Below are 20489 nucleotides of genomic sequence, written 5' to 3'. Positions count from 1 at the left end.
TAATTAGCAGACACTAAACTATTGCCATGAATATTACTTTAAATTGAAGTCATTTAAAAAACAGACTTGGAAATGGCTTTTCCATGCATGCAGATTTTTGTGTTAATAAAACCCACACAGGAGATGTGACAATGGGAAAACAGAATCTGCAAGTTATTTTTGAAAATGTTGATTGGCAGAGAAAGGGACAGTTCCTTTGTAGGAGGGTGGAGGTAGAACTTTCCCAGTGAGAAGAAAAATCAAGTAGGGTGTAAACAACTGTCTTGGGAGGTGGGTGATGCTACTTTATGAAGCTGAGATTTCCTGGAAGGAGTTTACCTTTGTGAGCACGGAAATAAAATCCAGTGATGAGGAAATCTCAGAAGCGTCTACATAGTCCTTGATGATGCCAAAGAGACTGTTCACAAAACCAAGGCTTGTCTAGGGACAGAGAGAAAGAAGGCAAAAGTAGGCACACACCCAGGGTTAAGGAATAAACATTTGTTGAACTTCGAGTATCATTCTTACACATGTTTCCCATTTCAAATTTATCTCCTAGCAAAATTCAAAGATTTATTTCCTCCACTCTCCAATACATATTTTCTTATAAGTATTTCTTATAAATAAATCCCTGTTGTTATCTCTCTTCCTTTCCTTTTAAGAGGAAAAATATTATTTGTTTATAATGTATGTGAGAAGAGGACATTCAGTTGAAAATAAACATTTATGAAGATGATGGAGATCTTAGGAATGTATTTACTTTTTAAAATAGCCATGGAAAAATGACAAATAAAGGGTAACTAATATCTACAATTTATGGGAAAGGCATCAACGGATATTTCAACTTCTTTCTTAGTAACCTGAAGTCCTGAGCGGGAATGGAATATGGAGATGTATTATGGAATACGAGCCATAAGAACAGACCAAGCATGAATTTTCGTGATCCTCTAGTGAATGTTAAAACATGACTACTAAAATCTTCCTACTTGGCTCACCTGAGTTAACTCCTCCAGGTTTGCAAAAAGTCTCCATAAATCCACATCTAGGAGATATTCATGAGTTTGCAGATATTTTAGTGTATTCATAAAGATCTTTGAAACAAAAAATATATGTACATTAATTTCTGTTTTTTAATTTTGAAACATGCCTTTTGCAAGAACATTAAACATAAACCTCCTGGGTATAACTTTACAAAACAATGGAGAAATCAGCACTCTCAAGGTTTAAATGCTATACTCAAGACAAATGATCACATTTAAGCTTCATAGAACATATTGGAAATGAGCTTTTCAGTATGAAAGTTGTGGTTGCTTAAGTCAATTCTAACAACATTCCTATTGAACAGAATCTGTCCAAATGGGCCTCCTCTGCTTCTAGTGCCAAAGAAATCCCAAAGGTTCTCTTCTTGCCAACACTACTAACTTGAAAGCAAAACGATATTCATGGTGTGTTCTCATATGCTCTCTCTTCTGCAAAAGACCCAAATATACTTTACTTTCAGGGAATTAAAAGTAGAGATTTAGTGAGTTAATCTCTGATAACTGGTAAAATGTTTCAGCTTGTTTAGAGGCATTAAACATGGATGAAAACATTAAGGGAGTTTTTATGTTATTTTTACTTAATTTGATGATTTCACAAACTGGAGAACTACACAGCAAGTCAAAAAATAAAAATAAAAATAAAGAAGTACAATCCTCACTTACAGATAGCTTGCCCTTCATTCTATAAACAGAAGAGACAGCAGTTTATTGAAAAAGAAATACTTTGTATACATAAGACGGGAAGTATTCAAAGGGACAAAAGGACAAATTACTTAAAGAATCTTAGGTGTTAAAAGACTGGGCTTCAGATACATAACGTTCTCCAATTCCCATTCCTGTATTATTTCATTAGTGTAGCGAGTGGTTCTTGAACTTGCGTCAGAATCACCTGGCCGCCTTGTTATACCAGAACTTGCTGGACCCCACCCTCATCTGTGATGGGGTCTGAGAACGCTCATTTCCAACAAGTCCCCAAGGGATTCTGATGCTGCTGGTCTAGAGGCCACCTGTCGAGAACCACTTAGACCTTTTAAAATCCATGGAGTATTGGTTGTTTGGAAATCTGTCAATATCCAAGCATTTAAAACATGATTGTAAGAAACAGAACTCATTACTACAGATAGACTGGGACAATTTGGAAGAAATACTACTATTGTTATAAGATTCTTTGCTTTACAGAAATTTTGCTATTTAAAAAAAATGCTGAGTCCTCCAATATATTTATTATATGAGTTACAAATTTTTAACTCATAAGCGCTTTTGGAAAACATATTGATTGTGTAAAAGGAAGGTACATATATACTTTAAATACACTGAGGTATTTGACAGTGAGCTCACATTGGCCTTTTCTTAAACAGGAAATGTTATTTTGAAAAGCTTGGACAGTTTACAGTGGGACAGAAAGTTCTGTGCTGTTTCTTAGGACAAGGAAGGTGGCATAGCTCAGGGGCTTAGTTCTCTGCAGTGAACATTTATCATTACCACCCCCTGCAATACTCCTCTTCCCTAAAAACAGCCTGGTTTTCACCCCAGTGTCTACTCTTCCCCAGGCGGCATATGTGCCATGTGGCAAGCTGATCTCACTCCCGAGGTTGGGTCTTGACTGCCTTAAGCCAATTGGCACATTCCTTCCTTACGGAGCTAGTGGATTTGGCTCACAGGTGGGCACGTGATCTAAGCCAGTCCAATCAGATTAAATCTCAAGACTTTTGCTATGAATGCTGAGAAGATCTCTCTCTCTCTCTCTCTCTTTCTCTCTGGCCATGAGCTCAAGGATAGCAACCATGCTGTGACTACAAGAGAAGCCAGCCATAGGATGTGGCTAATGCCATGGAAGGCAGGGTGAGAGATGGAAAGAAATGTTTTTTTTGTTTTGTTTTGTTTTGAGCCCCTTGATCAAACATGTCTTGAATTCCCTCCCACCTCTGAACTTGGCAGTCACAAGGACTAACAAAATACTGTATTATTTAAGCTAGTTTTCTATTACATGCTCTTGTAAGCATCCTAATTGATATTGTCTCTAAATTTCAACTTTCTCCTAAATTTCAATGTAAACCACAAAGTGTCTTTGTGGTTTACATTTTGCTAAGTTAAGGATTTAGCACTGTGATTGACAAAAAATATTACTTACAGAAAATAACTGACATTTGTATAGCACTTGATAGATTTCAAAGAAAACTAATTTGATCATCATAATGGTCTTATGAGATAGCCAGAGACGGTACTGTCATTTCTCTTTTATAGCTTAGGACAGGGACTGTCAAACTATGCAGCCTGTGAGCTTAATTTTGCCTGCCACCTGTTTTTGTAAATGATGTTTTCTGGGTGACACAGTCACGCACATTCCTGTAGACTGCTTTTGCACTGCAATGGCAGAGTTAAGTGGTTGCAACAAAAACTATATAGCCTGAAAAGCCCAAAATATTTACTATCTGCACCTTTGCAGAAAAGATTTGTCAACCCCTGCTTTAGGATATGAAGGACTACACTTTCCTAAGGTCACAAGGCAAATCAGAGGCAGAGCCAGGGCTTGAACTTAGGTCTGCCAGCACAGTGCCTTTTAGCTGTGTAAGACAGTCATCAGGATGCAAAAGTACTGTGGTCAGAGGCAACCTTGGGAGCTGTGTGGCCCATCCTCCCCTGTGGTCCTGGGAGGAAGCTGCTCTATGGTTCTCTTCCTTGCTCTGTTGTTCTTCTAGAAAAAATTCTCTGTTCTGAGCCTCACCAGAGCATAGCTGCAGCAGTGTGTAACCACACGGGTGCTATTTACATAGCAGACATCATGAATATACCATGTAATTCAACAGTACTAAATTGCATGTGTATGGTAGCCCCCGAAATCTGCAATGGTGGCCCTGCAGCTGATAAAAAGCATTCACCTGGCACTGTTCACGAGGGAGCAAGAGCTCCAAGAAAGGAAGCCAAGGAAAGATGGAATGGACTGCCTGAGAAGGGTATGAGCCGAGTGTGCAAACTGGTGAGACAAGGCAGAAGAGATTCATTCAAGATCAGATGAGACACTGGACTAGTTCATTAAGAAGATCTCATCCAATGTTAAAGTATAAAAAGACAGTAGAGTAATAGGTAAACAAAAATAAATGACAAATAAAAATTTTCACGATCCCCTGAAAGAGGGAGGAAAAAACCTCACCTCGCCTCCCTTTCCCTCTCTTTTCCTTCCCTCCTTCCTTCCTTCCTTCCTTCCTTCCTTCCTTCCTTCCTTCCTTCCTTCCTCCCTCCTTCCCTTCCTCTCCTTTCCTCTCTCTCTTTTCCTTCCTTCCTTCTTCTTTCCTTCCTTTCTCCCTTCCTTTCTCTCTCTCTTTCCTTTCTTTCTCTTTCTTCTCTCTCTCTTTTATTTCTTTCAGAAGAGGAAAACAAGTGCCCAAATAAACAAATTTTCCATCTACTACAAAATTAAGCCTGGCATTACCATCTTAAGAACTAATAAATGGTCCAAAAAATAGGTGCATTCACTTGTGAAAAGTTCCCACACGGCTTCTTGCTGCTTTCTCAAGTCTAATTGATTGGTCAGGAGTTTGTGATGTGTTTCCATGACTTCATCCCAGGTCTTATCCTGTACATGAGGAAAAAGAGAGAACAAAACATTTCCACCTCAGTGGATTGACCTGTTGGCTATTTGCTTTGGCTTGCAGTTCCAAAGGGCCAAGCAACCCCTGGAATCATGATTTCCTGCTTCAGGCCCTGGACATCCCTCTTGACAGTGACTCCCCAAGTGACCCAAGCCATCGCTTTCTCTGTGGGGCTCTGGGATGCCAATTCCTCCTAATACACAGCATGAAATGCACAATGTGCATTATTTCTAGTTTAAGATTCAAATCAATTCAGACTGATGATGCTTTGAATTAAGCTTGAGAATATCTGAGTCTTTTTCAGTTTATTGACATAAAATACTCAAAGAACCCCAAACCCAGGACTGGGAAGTCTGATTCCAGGTTCCACTGAAGAAGCATGAAGTGAGAGTTTTAAAGCTCAGGGAGACCTTTAGAAATCATCTTATCAAAAACAACTTAACGTTTCCAATGAGGAAATCCAGGTCCAGAGAGATAAAGAGTAGTAACAACCACTTTTAACATTTGTAGAGGCTTTCTGACCTATGAAGTGCTCTCACATTTGCTACCTTATTTAAGATAAAATGGCTTTCCCCAGCTTTCAGTGTGTTTGAGGAGAGCAGGCCCTGTTCAGCCCTGGGTTCCTCTCTTGCATTTTGCTCTTACTGTAAACAAGGCCGTAATCTGGCAGCTTAAAACACTGACCTTCCCCTCCCCACCCCACCAAAAAACAAAAAGAAAAAGCCATGTCCCACAGGAAACAGTTGGAAAGATACCTTCAGACTGTAGAAGTCATAGCCCCTGAAGTTGGTAATTTTCACAGAGGACAGGCAGTTTTCCAGATCGGATGTGTGCTTGTGTTTGTCTTTGCCCTGCTTAAAGATGGTTAGAAACAGGATTTTCAAACATGGATTCTTTAATGACACGACTTCGGTAGCCTTGGTATCTTTCGTTCATTCCCTAACATTCATGATAAGAGATGACATATTTTGTCTTTAAGCAGTTTCAAAGCCATTTCTGAGCTCTAGTAGGAGCCACAGAACCACAGACTGTCAGAACTGAGGGACACAGGCCCATGAGAATACCTTGTCCAAACCTCTCATTTTACACATTAAAAAAAATCCTAGGCACAGAATGGTCATACAGCAAACAGTCTTATCATGCCTACCTTTGGGGTGACATAGCCTTTACAGTTTTAACTTTTCCAAACTCTGGACCCTAAGATTTAATTAACATCAGAAGGTACCTCAGACATATTGGTTTAACCCTTATTTTAGCAGATGACAAAATAAAGCCCAGTGTTAAAGCAACTTGTCCCAAACAATAATTCTCTGCTACAGAATACCAGAACATGCTGGAAACTGTACTTTCCTTAGAATGGAATCACCCACTTAACTTTTGTTGTAGTCATTTTTTCTTAATAATATTTGTTTAAAAAATCTGATTGCTAAGATAATATATGTTTATTGTAGAAAACTTGAGAAACAAACAACAACAAAAAATAAACCATGAAATGTGTCTTCACCCTCACATACCCATTGGAAATATCATATTCTGATCACATTAATAATTAATTTTTAAATGGTACAATGTATCATATTCACACATTCTTTTGCAACTTGCTTTTTAAACTTATATTGTGAGCATTTTCTTTTCGGTTCATTCACTATTCTATTGCAACATCATGAATTGCCCACTTAAAGAGTTCATTTTACCAACCAAAGCAAGAAGAAGCTATCAAATAACAATGTGCAAGGCTTTTAAAAGTCAGCTTGGCTGCATTTCAAATGAATGCTTATGACAAACAATTTTTCGACTTGTTCTGTTGCCTCAGGGTGCACAATATTGGCATGGATCTAAACAGTTCGGTGAAAGTTAATCGATATTGTTTTCATGAGCAAGAAAGGCACAGGTTATCTACTGTTGCAGGTAGGGGGCTCCCTGCGCGTCTGAAAAGAGACCCTGTCATAGTTTCAGAATGTGCTAATGGGTTGTGGCTGGTTTCTCTGGTAGGGTTATGGCACTGAAAAAGGAAACCTATTGTAGACTCATTAGCCTCCACAGCAGCAAAGGAATCTTGGAACCAGTTAAAGACCGCCTACTGCAATTGGGACATATGCCTTTTGTTGATGTCTGAAACCATAGCGACTGCATGTTGTGGAAATAAAAAATCAGCAGCCAGTTGGAAAAGAAAGAGGCTGAGACAATGGAAGGAGCATTGGAGTTGTGGGAAAGTGGGCGCCAGCCCCGTGTTTTGAAGGGCACTCACCATGGCTTTCTATGGGTTTGACCAGCCTTCTGGCCAAATGTCTGGGTGGGTATTCCAGTGAGGAGAGAGGAGACGGTTCTCCCAGTGGTCTCATTAACTCTTGAAAATGACACGCCCATTTAGTACCTTCTTGCCTCCATTGTGGTAGCAGTGGTTAGGAGAGGCAATGAAAAGCATTTGAAGGTTACTTGAGAGAATACACAGGGTAAAGAAAAGTGAGATGCCAAGGTTAATTCTGGAGTCTCAAACTTAGTAACTAAGAGGTAGGTGGCATGAAGATGTGCAGTAGTCACTGGTGACGTGGAACTGGAGCAAAATTGAAGGTTAAGACTGAATATACACATTTTTGGAGTGATTGACAAATCAATGAGAACAGGTAAGATCTATGAGAGCTCTAACGAGAGAATGGATGGAGGAGTTTCCAGGTCTGGTGATGGGGACTCCTACAGTTGAAGGAGCAGGGCCACATCAGGGCTAGAACAGACTCAAAGCCAGACTTCCTGGAATGCTGGAGGCTCCATAACTTATGAGCTGTGTGTCCTCAGGCAAACTAGTCGACCTCTCTGAATCCATTTCCCCATTTTCAAAATGAGAAGTAATAATGTTAGCTACCTTGTTGGGTTGTTGTAGAATTTATGAGTTCACATGTGTTAACTGACATGCATAAACGAGAATACAGGTAAACAGTAACAGTGCCTGGTAATGTGCTAAACATTATAGATGTGTTTGCTTTTATTACTAATATTATACTGATGGGAAGAAAGGAAGGAGGAAAGCAAGGAGGAAAAGGAAAAATCTGTAATAGATTGGAAAAACATCACAACACAGAAGTGTGTTTGTTATATTGATGTGGATTACCATTTATAGAGATACGAATTACGTGATTAATAAGGATAAGAGGATAAAGGAAACGATGTTAATTTTAAGAAAACAAGATATTGTGTTCTTGTGAAAGTGAAGCTTCTAGAAATGACTTTCTCTTCATTGCTGAAAACATTTGCTGAGAACGTCCACCAATTATTCTTCCTTTGTGTGTCTCCCTCATTGCCTCCCTCCCTCCAACACAGTGCGAACCATTTAGCATGTTTTCCCCCACCACCCACAGTTTACTTGTCAGTCCCATCTTCTCAATTGTGAGCTGATAATGGGCATCTTGGCGTCTTAGATATCTGTCCCAGTACTTGGCACAGTTGTTCAACACATGTGTGGAGAACAAGTTGCTTCTTTGTGGGGGAAAAAAATGGATCAATCCCAACAACTTGTAGGAGTACCCTTCCTTAGCCAAGTTCTTCCCTTCCGAAAGCATATTCTATCTCTCAGGCAGCCCTCAGATCTTCCCTGTCCTGCATAAGCCCTCGGGAGGGCTCGGGGGAGATGCCCCTTCTCCTGAGATCTCAGATGTGATTGGTGACCAGCTCTGCCTCTGTTTATTCGAGGAAAGAGCTCAGGAGGGGCTGCGTCATAAGCCTTGTCTCAGACCTGTCAGAAAAACAGACAAAGCATGTCTCTAAATGACTGATGAGCAACAGCCCTGGTGGCAATAGTGTTACAATTTTACTAACAATTTACGATTTGCAGCTCATAATGTTTAGAGTATGTTCCATATAAACGTTTTACTTTTGGGAAAAAACGTGAAAGTCAATCATATACTTGGCTATGAGAATAAGTAGTTTTCCAAACCCTAATTAAAGATTCTACTACTAGTGATACGGCTGAGTGTCTGCATGTGCCTGGCTCTGGGGTAGGCTCCACAGGCATTATAAGGCATTCATTACAACCACCCTGTGAGGCTGGCACTGGTCTTCTGTCTTTTACAGGGAAGATCTGAGCTGAGGGAGAGTAATCCATTTGGCCAAGGTCATAGGGCAGTAGGGGAAGGAGCTAGAATTGGAACTTCAGAGGACTTTTTATTTAGCGATGGGACTTAAAAAATAGCAAGGTATGTGTGTCATAGAACCACTGCAGATGTCAGCAACTGATGCCAAAGTGATTGGCAAGGCCATGTGGGCAGATTTTTAACAGAATGAGGCATAGTAACAGTCCATAAGGCCCCGCTGCTGCTGCTGGTTGTAGAGTGTAAGTCATGCAACTAGTACTGCTGGGAGAACACAAATCAGTCCCTTTCCTCCCCCTAGAAAACAGGAGGAATCCGGTTGTCATCATGAGCATTCCCTCCCTCTTCCCACAGCATGCCAGAAGGAACGGCTTGACTGTGGCCACCCTTGTCCTAGGCAGTAAAGTCTCAGGGACCACTGATTGAGATGGATAACTCATCAATTATTGATGGAACCAAGAATGAATTCAAACCCACTAGGATTAATCCAGTTGGCTTTCCCAGAAATAGAAGTGTATTTGTGGAATCTGTTTCTGTAAGATCTCATTCATTTTTCAATGTTCCCAATATACATGGCACTAACTGCAAACTGGGGCATACATTTGTGCAAGTTTGCTTCATTGAGTGAGCTGCTTTCTAAGCAGCAAGCTATAAATGTAGTGTTGTAAAGCATCACTATATTAGGATTGCTTTGTGTGTGTGTTTTTTTTTTTTTTTTTCAGAGCTAATTAACCACTGGCAATTAGCACTGTTTCGCTGCACAAATTGGCAACCCTTGGCATGTTCCATAGCCAATACTACGGATGTGATGATATCATTTATATTTCACGTGCCATCTGCCTTTATGCAAAGATAAAGCAGAATGAAGAGGCTCTTCAGCCATTTCTTACTTTCTTAGCTACAGGAAGCTTAATTAAAACAAAAATGGCAATTTGCAACACTTACCACTCCTCTTTTGGAGAAAGGCCATCTTGGCTTTTTGGATTCTGGGTGAAATTAAAGACAATATATTATTACAAGTACTTAGAGTTACTAGTGACAGATCATTGCAGTGCTTTACAAAACCTGCTTTTTGAAAATTAGCCAAACAGAATTCATCCTGCTTTAATTATCTTTCTCTTGAGAATGCACAAAATGAATATTTATATTTTTACAGACGAGTGAATGAAGCAACGTTGCAACCTAAAAGTTGGTGTTCTGTTGCTGCCTTAAGGTGGTATTGTCCTGTTTCTTTACTGGTGTATTATTTAAACTCCTTTTCCTCATCGCTTGAGGAGAAATCTGTAAACTGTACTATAAGATGTTGAGTAATTTATTTAAGACAGGGAACCATAGCACTTTGGGGCTAAAAGGACAGGCCCTTTATTTTCACACTGTCTTACCAGAACCCTCCCACCACATGCAAACTTCAGCAGCCTGAGCAAATGGGAGACTTGGAAACTGCCTTCACTCATAATCCCCAGATGTGGTTAAAGGAAGGCTCCCAAAATAGAGAACATTAAAACATCACCAATTTTTATGTTGGGGCTTCTTGCTTCTGGCCATCAACTAGGAAGTTGCTTTGACTTGAGAAAGAAGCCGTTATTCAATCCCTCATTCTTTTGAAGACTGGGAAGGAAAGAGATTCGATTGGGTTCTAGCCTTTTGAATTTTATGCTGTTTGCATAAAGTTGTAATGCTACCTAGCAAAAGCTGAAAATTGTCTCTTAGGTGTGGGTGGCATGTTCTGACCATTCGGTATACAAAATGGATGTCTTATACGTCCATCTCTCTTTCTATCAGGTCCCCCAGGACAGTGTGTGTACTAATTCAATCAAAGGGAAGCAATGATCTGAGCAGCATTAACTGCAAAGGATGTGCTTAAGGCACCTTCCCACCGTAACCTTGGGAGGCACCTGACCAACAGATTATCCTTGCATTCATTTTGACCACCTTATTGATCTTTATTAAAGGGAGATTAGATGGACCCTCCCTTAGGCACAAATCAGCTTCACCACACTTAGCTCTCCCATGCCTGGTGGTAAATTACTACATCCAATTTGAACTGCAATAATTGGGGTCCCTGATCCTTGGCCAATTTCTCTCCTGTGCTTTTCTAGCTTTGGAGCCTTGGGAAAGCTTTGTGAGTATTCAGAAGATTCATGAGTCTTTATTGAATCCACAATCTTTCATTATCTGTCTTAAATATACAATTTTGCTAAACCAGAATCTTTATTTCAACTATATCTGCAGGTGACTCATATGCACAGCAAAGCGTGAGCAGCACTGCGTTAGCCCATGACTTGAGAACATGAGGCCTCTATTCTAAACTCCTGAGAAGAGGGCAGAGGGGTATAGAGAGGATGCTGCTTATCTTATGCTGTGAGGTATCTACCATGATGCTAGGCACACACACAAATATAACAGCTAGCGAGATGTAGAAGCAGCGATGATCTTGTTCCTTAGTATCTTGTTCTCAAACTGTAGCTGGCATCAGAATCACCTGTAGAGCGTGTTAAAAAAGACTGCTGGCTGGGCGCGGTAGTTCGAGCCTGCAATCCCAGCACCTTGGGAAGCCAAGGCGAATGGATTACCTAAGGTCAGGAGTTCGAGACCAGCCTGACCAACATGTTGAAACCTCGTCTCTCCTAAAAATACAAAAAAGTTAGCCAGGTGTGGTGGTGGCCACAGAGTGAGACTCCGTCTCAAACCACCACCACCACCACAAACAAAATGGACGAACAGACTGCTGGACACCACCCCCAGAGTTTCTGATTCAGAAGGTCTTGGGGATGGGGAGCCTGGAATCTGCATTTCTAACAACTTCTCAGGTGAGGGCGAAGCTGCTGGTCCAGGACAGCCTTTGGGAACCACTGTTCTAGTTGTTAACTAATTGAGAGCATTCTAAAGCCTCTTAAAATGTACTAACCTCTGTTAAGGCCACATTGTGTTTAGAACTAGCTTGGATTTCTAGGGGCATGTCCTCAAGCAGATCACTTAACCCCTCTTGGTTTGTTCACTTGGATTACTGTATCACATAAGACAGTAAGTAGATGTGAAAGGGTCTGTAAAAATAAAGAGCTGTAAACATGTTATGATTTATTCACTGGTGGCCCTGGGCTTCACATACAGGAGACTGCAGCTGCCCATACAATAGATGACAGATGATGACAGATGGGCACTGGACTCACACTCAGGAGCCTTGATTCCATTTCTCTGCACAAACCAGCTGACCCCATGACTAGGCCACTTCTCTTTTCTGGGTCTCACTCACACATGTGTGAATGAGGGATGACCTGCTGGTTTTCAAACTCTTTTGTCAGGTGTCCGAGTGCCTTGGAGATGAGTCTTTGGGGCTCATCCCAGCTGCAAGCATTGCAGCTTCACCTGGATTTGTTTTATACATTGGATTTCCAAGTAAGGATTCTTTTGTAAAAAGGACTCTGCTAAGAACCAAACCAGTTTAAAAACCACCAGCATGGATAATCCTTAAGTCTCCTCTTAGCTCTCAAAGGCTTTGATTTACCTATCCCAAGAATCTTGAAGAAAACACCCTGAAGATCCTAATTGTTCTTTTATTTCACAAATGAGATGAAGATGCAGCTTTATCCCTAAAGCTGCCTCTCTATCAGACACTCATCTGCCACCGTCACCTCTGCCTCCCCATGGTACCACCCTGGTTGGAAGATACCAGTGTGAGGCTGAAGCCCAGGAGTGGGGTGGGAGAGGAACATGACGGCAATAATGGGGAAGCTACTCACCAGCCTGGAGAGGGCACTCTGATCTAAGATGCTGCCCCTGTCTCAGGTCTTGGACCTGGGATAAGACATTCGACCAGAAGACATTTTAAGGAAAGAGCCACACCTCATTCATCTCTGTAAATGGAATGCCCAACACCAAGACTGGTACTCAGCTGGTTCCAGTCATTCCAGTAACAGCTGGTGCCTGTTGTCATTGGTGAGGCTGATTCTAACTGGTCAGTGCATGTATTCTACTAATTATTCAATATTTTGAAAATTCCCCCTGGTTATGGCAATATCTGTTCCACAGGGGGCATGGAATGAAAGTATACTGAATGAACAGAACCTGAATTCAGCAGCAGAAGTGGGTGGCATAGGTAATCAGCAACTCCATCTGACACCAGAAGGTCCCCAGGGAACACCTCAAGTCCAGGTAAGTTCAGCACCACAGAACTCCGCCTGTGCTCGTAGAACCTGTGCTCGAGAGACAAAAGGAAAACCACGCCGAAACATCATCTTACACCACTGAGAATGGCTATTACTCAAAAGTGAAAAAACAATAGATGTTGGCATGGTTGTGGAGAAAAGGGATGCTTATACACCATTGGGGGGAATGTAAATTAGTTCAACCTCAAGGGAAAACAGTATGGAGACATTTCAAAGAACTAAAAATAGACCTACCATTCACCCCAACAGTCCCACTACTGAGTATCTACCCAAAGGAAAAGAAATCATTATATAAAAAAGACACCTGTACACATTATGTTCATTGCAGCACTATTCCCCATAGCAAAGTCATGGAACTGACTTAAGTGTCTATCTTAAGTCTTAAGATAGACTTAAGTTGGTTAGATAAAGAAAATGTGTGTGTGTTTATGCCATGGAATGTGGCTTATAAATGTGTAAATATGTAAAAATGTGTAAATACACACACACACACACACACACACACCATAGAATACCATGCAGCCATAAAAAAGCATGAAATCAGCTGCGTGCAGTGGCTCATGCCTGTAATCCAAGCACTTTGGGAGGCTGAGGTGGGCAGATCACCTGAGGTCAGGAGTTCAAGACCAGCCTGACCAACATGGTGAAAACCCGTCTCCACTAAAAAAAATACAAAATTAGCTGGGCATGGTGGTGCATGCCTGCAATCTCATCTACTTGGGAGGCTGAGGCAGGAGAATTGCTTGAACCTGGGAGGCAGAGGTTGCAGTGAGCCAAGATCGCGCCATTGCACTCTAGCCTGGGCAACAAGAGTGAAACTCCATCTAAAAAAACAAAAACGAAACAAAACAAAACAAAACAAAACATGAAATTATTTCCTTTGCAGCAAAATGGATGGAGCTGGAGGCCATTATCCTATGTGAACTAATCCAGATGCAAAAAATCAAATATCACATGCTGTCACTTAGAAGTAGGCACTATACAATGGGTACCCATGGACATAAAGATGGAAACAATAGACTCCAAAAGTGGGGAGGGGTGAGGTGGGAGGGAAGTAAGTGTTACAAAATTAACTACTGGGTACAAAATTCAATATTTGGGTTATGGGTATACTAGAAGCCTGATCTCCATGATGCAATATACCCATGGAACAAATATGTACATGTACTCCCTGAATTAAAATAAATTTTTTAAAAGATGCAAGGAAAGATCTTAGAGCTGAATTAGGCAGGTTCGTAGTTCAGACCACCTCTGTTCATGCGGAATGGCTGCGAGCTGCCTGCTGCCGCTCTGTTAGGAAGGACTGGGAGGCATGGGAGGGCTGTGATGACACAAACGTCCCACACATCTACTCACCACCTCTTTGAGCCTTACTTGCCATTTATGGTTTTGACTAATCCCAAGCAGAAGAGCTCGCCTAGACATGTCAACACAAATGCACCCTGCTTGTTCTGACTCAGAAGGATATTAGGAAAAAGACCTCAAACACAGATGTCTTTGCAAATTATGCAAACTGCCTCAGAAGGCAGCAGGATCCATGGGGGTGATCATGGTACCCCTAATGATCTGAAGCTTGTTGTTTAAAGTCAGCTACTTTTATTTTTCCCAGAGAAAAATGAGAAATATTGTTAGAAAAGTTCATCACACAGGACTATCTACCTGCTCCTTTCCCCTGCCCTTCTCCTTTCCCCGGCCCATTTCATGAAATGTGTCTGTAGGATGTTCACAAAATTCATGGGTGATGTCACAGACACAGTGGGGAACAGTGCCAAAGCCACCAGGCATTTGCTCAGCGATCTCTAAGGAGCAAAACTGGTCAGGCTTGTAAGGGGTCTGTCATGCTAGGGACCTTCCTAATAACATGGAATTATAGGGGCTCACAGTTTTCTCATCAGAACTATTCAGATATTCCTTTGGTCTACTCTAAGGGACAGAGATGCAATTTCTTCTGTTTATTGACCAATGTAATATTTATATTTTCACCAACAAATAGCATATATATGCTACTTTACATAGAAAGAAATTTGTCTTGATTTACCAACAAAAGCATAGCTGTGAATTGCCTGGAAAGTTGAGAGCCCAGATTTGTCACATCTTTTTGGATGTTATGATTTTGTCTATTGCCATCTAGCGCTCTCCCACCCCCAAAGTGGTGGTGCTTGGATCCCTGTTAGTCTCCCTATCCCAGTCCTTCCTCCACTCTTTCCATTTTCCTACCTAGCTGCTGCTCAGGTCCTACCAGGCTCTGCAGCCAAGTTCCATGGTTCTGACCTTCTATGTGAGTGACAGCCTTTCTGCCTACACTTTCGTCTCTTGCCTCTTAATTGCGCATTCTTGGATCCCATGCCCTCTTTCTTGTCAGTATGTCTAATGTTGGAGTGTATCATGCCCTGTTAGGCTCCTCATGCTGCTGATGAAAACCGGTGTATATTAGCATATCCCGTGGAATTAATTATAAATACCCATCCCCAAGTCCCACCGCGGAGATTCTGATTTAGTAGATCTGAAGTGGGCCTCTGTATCTGTATTTTGAGCTCCCTGGATACTCACCACAATTAGAGAACAATTAATTTTGAGGTTATAAGTAACTTGATATAGGCCTTTCCTACCTTTAGGTTTTGAGTATTATTTCACATTTTCAGCCTTTGGCAAAATCTTTTTCAAATCATTTTATTTATGAATAGTAGAACAAGTTGTTTAGGAATTTATAATTAGTGGTCAACTTACATCCCATAATTTTCTACAAAATATATGAAGTAAGGATGCCTCAGACTGTTCAGATACACATTGTAGACACAAAAGGAAGTTCATTTTCAGTTATAAAAGGCTTCTTCCTCCAAGAAGTCTTCCATGATACTCAAAGGAAATAATTAATATTTGTGCACTCCTCTGTGTCTCCACCAGATCAGGGCCTCAACATCTTCTGATTGTTGTAACATGGTCACCTCTTACCTTGTTTCTCCACCTTTCTTTTTATCTCCTTGATTCCATCCTATACACAGTCACTAGGTGACTTATCTAAAGGTGAGTTATCTAAAATTTAAGTCTGAACTATCCCTCCCTGGCTTAGGACGCCTCAGGAAATTCTCATCTTATACCAGATAAACACATTTTTAAAGCACACACACAAGCCTTCCATGATCTGGCTCCATTTACCTGCCTGATATTCCTCACTTTGCTATTAGATCTCTGGAAATAGGGAATGCATTGTAATTCCCCACACAAAATCGTGTTTCCCAGCTTGGTGCTTTAGCTGGGAATGTTTTATTCCTTCCCTACCTTCCCCAAGTCTGTCTAACTCCTACTCATACTATGAGATTCAGGCCCATGGATTATCTTTGTTAGGGAGCACAAAGGGGAAGTACTTAAGTAACACTGGGCTCAGCTTTATTCAATTGTCTGTATTCCCTGGGGTCTTGTAATCTGTTTCACCTGCCTTTTCTCTGCTCTTCTATTATTTTTTTTAATTAGGAAATTTTAGGAGAATGTGGTCATCCCTGTTACTGTAATAATAGATAATGTGCCAATCCAATGTGCACGCTCTTTCCTTTTCTTGCTATTAAAACTGGGATGGTATGTGCTGAGGTCATAGCCTGACCTGCTCTGACTCTCTTGCAGCTAGTGAAAGCTATGTGACCCAAACCTGGCCAATGAGATTTAAATGGAGGCTCAAGCATGTGAATACTAGAAAAAGTTTTTCAAAGGGGACAGACTCAGCTAGCTTCCTCTGTTTACCCCTTGTCCTTTGCCTTCTTGCTGTCCAGAATAGATCTTGAAACCTGAACGTATACCGTAACTCTTGCAAAAGACAACAGCAGAATAGAAAAACAGGTGCCTGGGATGTGGTTATGTTACCAAAAACCCACCCTTTCCTTACCTAGGTCATTCTAGTTGGGTTCTGTGACATCCAGGCAGATGCTATCCTTACTGACACAGATCTCTCATACTGGATTCCTCCTGCAAGGATGAGGTCATCTTTCAGCATTCTACACTCCTGTTTGACTTTTTCTCTACTTTATGATTTGGTTTTATAAGAAGATCATTAGGACTACGACTTCTTACAACTTTCCTTTTTTATTTGCGAATTCAATGTCCACGATAGTTATAGGGATGGAGGGAACTGAATTAGGTGGGAGTTGAGAAAGTTAAAATAATTTGAATGAGAAACATAATTCTACCTTCATCATATTGCATACAGGACATTGGATTGACACATAATCGATTAGCAGTGTACAAATCCAGCCAGGAAGTTTTATAATAGTCTTCAGAAGGTATTATATAACACAAAATGCTGAGAGCTCAGAAAAAGAAGACCCCCGAAGAGAAATGTCAGAAGCTTCCCCATCAACTATATAGTTCTCTTGAGAAAAATCTAAGAGGCACATAATGGGATTTTAGCATTTAAAGAGGTGAGGGATTGAAAAAATTACAATCATTTGAATGAGAAATGTAATCTAGGCAAACTTTTGGGAGAAAATGGACTCTTTTGAACTTGAACTCTAGATTGTATACACTCTAGTATCATTACATTTGGTAGTTTCCCAAGATTCTATAAACTGCTTTTCTATTTCCTGGAGACCTCAGAAAGCATGTAGCTACTATTGGGGTAGAAGGATTCGTCTTCCCTGACCCCTTCTTGGATGGCTTATATGTTTCTGTTCCATGCTTCTATAGTTCTCTGGAGTGGTGGTTAAGAATGCGGGGTCAAATTTCGTGGATTTTAATCTCAATAGTGTGACCTCTGGTTGAACAACTTAAGTAACCTCTCCCGTCCTTACTCTGCCATTTGGGAAATGCAGACAATAATAATATTGTGTGAGGATGGGCTAAATTAATATAAAGCACTTAGGTCAGTGTCCAGAACTTGGTAAGCAGCCAATAAACACTATTAGACTGATTATTGAATATATTATAATATCATGTTTTATTTATGTGTCTTTTCCATTATACTGACACTCCTTAAGTAAAGAAAACATGTCTTATAATCGGTTGTGTTGGTAGGTGCTAATTTAGAACTTAATCCATTGTTGCTGATGAACATGAATGAATCTTCTCTCAAGAAAAGTGTCTTATGCTTTGTAGATTCATGTCTTATTTCCCTTATCACCCTAAGGTCCAGCTCCTGGTCTGAATTCCTCTGTTTAGTAAGGGCTTAATAAACATTTGTTAAGTAAATGGAACAATAACCCAACCCACATATACTCAGAGTGATTGATCATTGCCATTTCCCTACACAAACTCCTGCAGAATGTATACTCCAAGAATAGCTAGCTGTGTACTGTTCTTTAAACACGCTGTGTGCTTCACGCCTCCATGCCTTGGCTCAGGTAGTTCCCATCTGCCTGCCTAGTTGTACTTTGTCTGCCTGAAAAACTTGTATTCATCTTTAAATTCTAGCTTAGACATTCCTCCTCCATAAATCTTTTCTGACCCACTCAGGGAGGGACAATTCTCTCTCTTCCCCTCCCTCTCCTACTCCTACCTTGTCTCTTTATAATAAACACATTGAAGATTCATACTGGATCTTATATATCACAGAATCTAATCAGTTAGCATGGAATCTGACATAGAACAAGTATTCAGATAAACTTGTTGAATAAATAGACATGTCAACCTATAGATCAAAATACTGACAGTCCTCAAAGGCATTTGTTTTTCCATTCTGGAGCATAAATGAATAATTGTATGCATATACAAAAGCAGAATACAGTTTGAGTGCTCACCCTCACCCAATTAGAAGTGGTTGGTTACGTTACCCCTAACCATTTTGCTCTTGTCTGGGATACCTTCTGACATCATGCATCCATTGGGGGCACAAAGGTCAAACTTGGAGCTGAATTTGCACACAGGGAGCAGGGAGAAGACAACCGGCTTGTGAATGGCTTGATCCATGACCTTGACTTTTTGCCTTGGTGTTCAAAACCCACGAATGCTAATTCTGGAAAGGTGAATATGCCCCTGGAAGGGCATAACAAAATTTCTGTGACATGAAATATATTTTGTTCATCAAAAGACAGCATGAGTTAATAAAAATATCAAGAACCACCACTGTAGCCATGCAGAGACCTAGGAAAGCAATCAGAGCATCTGCACCAGTAACATGAAGAGACATGGATTGGTGCGGAAAATGTGCCTCGATGTCGAGTCCATGCCTGGCAGTGGACTGGATTTCTGGGCACTCTGGAAAAGACCCAGGTCTGTGCCAGCTGGGGTTGCTCAGATCGTGGGATGAACGAAATTAACTCATATAGCTGTATTGAGTTCAGCGTGACTTTGAATTTAGGTCTCATGGTGGGTGGAGTGTGTATCCAAACTGGTGTCTTCTTTTGGCTGTTTTAAATATTAGGATTGTTTTTGAATAAACGTGGCATTCATGCAGGATTAATGTCTCCAATTCTGGATTGTTCATCCACTGGAAGCAATCACTGTAGTGAATTCAGAATTCTCATCCCCCTCCCCAAAACAATGTGGTGTCTGTGTGGGGTAGGGGTGCCCGGTGTGAAGAGGACAGGGGAGGATATTTTTAGAGATTGGATTTCCTCAGAGGAGGGATAAGCTGGTGAATAAACTAATAATAAATGCAAACTATTTGGGGTGTGGCTGGTAACCCATTGTCACCATTTAAGTACAGTATAACTCCATGCCATCCTTTAATTATTTAGAAAAACACAACTAAACAAATATCCTTGATAAATGCTTTTTGTTGTTGTTGTTTTATGCTTGGCTATTCTGGTTCTCAGGACAAGCTTTGGAACCCAGAGGTATAACTGGGTGTCTGACCCAGACTTTGCAGCTCTCTAGGGCAGGACACCCCTCCACTGGCTTTCCCCACCCCCACCCACCATGTAGAAGCCCCAATACAGTCACTCTTTCACTAACCCTGAGTTGCGTTGCCCCAAGCTGGTCAGATCCGAAGGGACTAGTCCCATGGCTGCTGGAATAATCTTGTCTCCCTTCTGGTACCAGAACGTCTCCTCATTCTATGCACTGCTGAAGATCTGAAGGTCTATGGTGTAGGCTGAGAAAGCAACAATTCAGAGCATCCCGGGAATTCCCTCCACCCCACGGCTGAGCAGGCCGTGTGCCCATGCGTCAGCACTCAACAATGAGGCAGCTCTCACGTGCTGGTGCCAGAAATGTCTCTGGCTGCTGGAAATGGGTCCCCCAGAAGACCTCAAATATCTACATTTTGTAAGCAATAGACTGATCTTGGTGAATGTTATTCTAATTTAAAATCAGCTGGCATTTACTAAGAACTGATTCTTCTTAGACACTTTGTTAAGTGCTTTACATGCATTATCATATTGATTCTCACAAGCACTCTATGTAGTGGAAATTACTGTTCGCATTTTAAACCAGAGGAAACTGAGGCTTAGAGGGATGCATAAGGAACTTACCTAAGGTGGCACTGTTGTAGTGAATGACAGAGCCCGAATCAGAAATTCAATTATGCAGGTCTCACTCCAAAAAGACTTGTAAATGGGAAGAAGAGAAAAAGAGACTACCAACTATTTTAAAGCACAACAAAATTTTTAAAATGGTGTGATGATGCTTACTACTTTAGGAAAAAGAATGGAGTATAATGGTTTGAATGGTGACCCCCTAAAAATGGTATGTCCACATCCTAACCTC

General features: G+C 41.0%; 1 protein-coding gene across 1 annotated transcript in view; it reads right to left on the bottom strand.

Moving 5' to 3' along the window:
- PLEKHG7 (pleckstrin homology and RhoGEF domain containing G7) overlaps positions 1–12775 on the bottom strand; it is a 43406-nt gene extending 30631 nt beyond the window's left edge. The window contains exons 1-6 of the mRNA XM_023224088.1: positions 12757–12775; positions 9637–9677; positions 5365–5460; positions 4450–4593; positions 975–1070; positions 319–420 (exon numbers count right to left, since the gene is read on the bottom strand). Coding sequence (XP_023079856.1) covers positions 319–420; positions 975–1070; positions 4450–4572 — 321 coding nt within the window. The 5' untranslated portion in view covers positions 4573–4593; positions 5365–5460; positions 9637–9677; positions 12757–12775. The remainder of the gene's footprint in view (positions 1–318; positions 421–974; positions 1071–4449; positions 4594–5364; positions 5461–9636; positions 9678–12756) is intronic.
- Positions 12776–20489: the final 7714 nt, after the last annotated feature.

Source organism: Piliocolobus tephrosceles, chromosome 10 (assembly GCF_002776525.5).
Source record: "Piliocolobus tephrosceles isolate RC106 chromosome 10, ASM277652v3, whole genome shotgun sequence".
Taxonomy (NCBI): domain Eukaryota; kingdom Metazoa; phylum Chordata; class Mammalia; order Primates; family Cercopithecidae; genus Piliocolobus; species Piliocolobus tephrosceles.
Note: the sequence above shows the minus strand (reverse complement) of the source record. Positions and strands in the feature narration are given on the sequence as shown.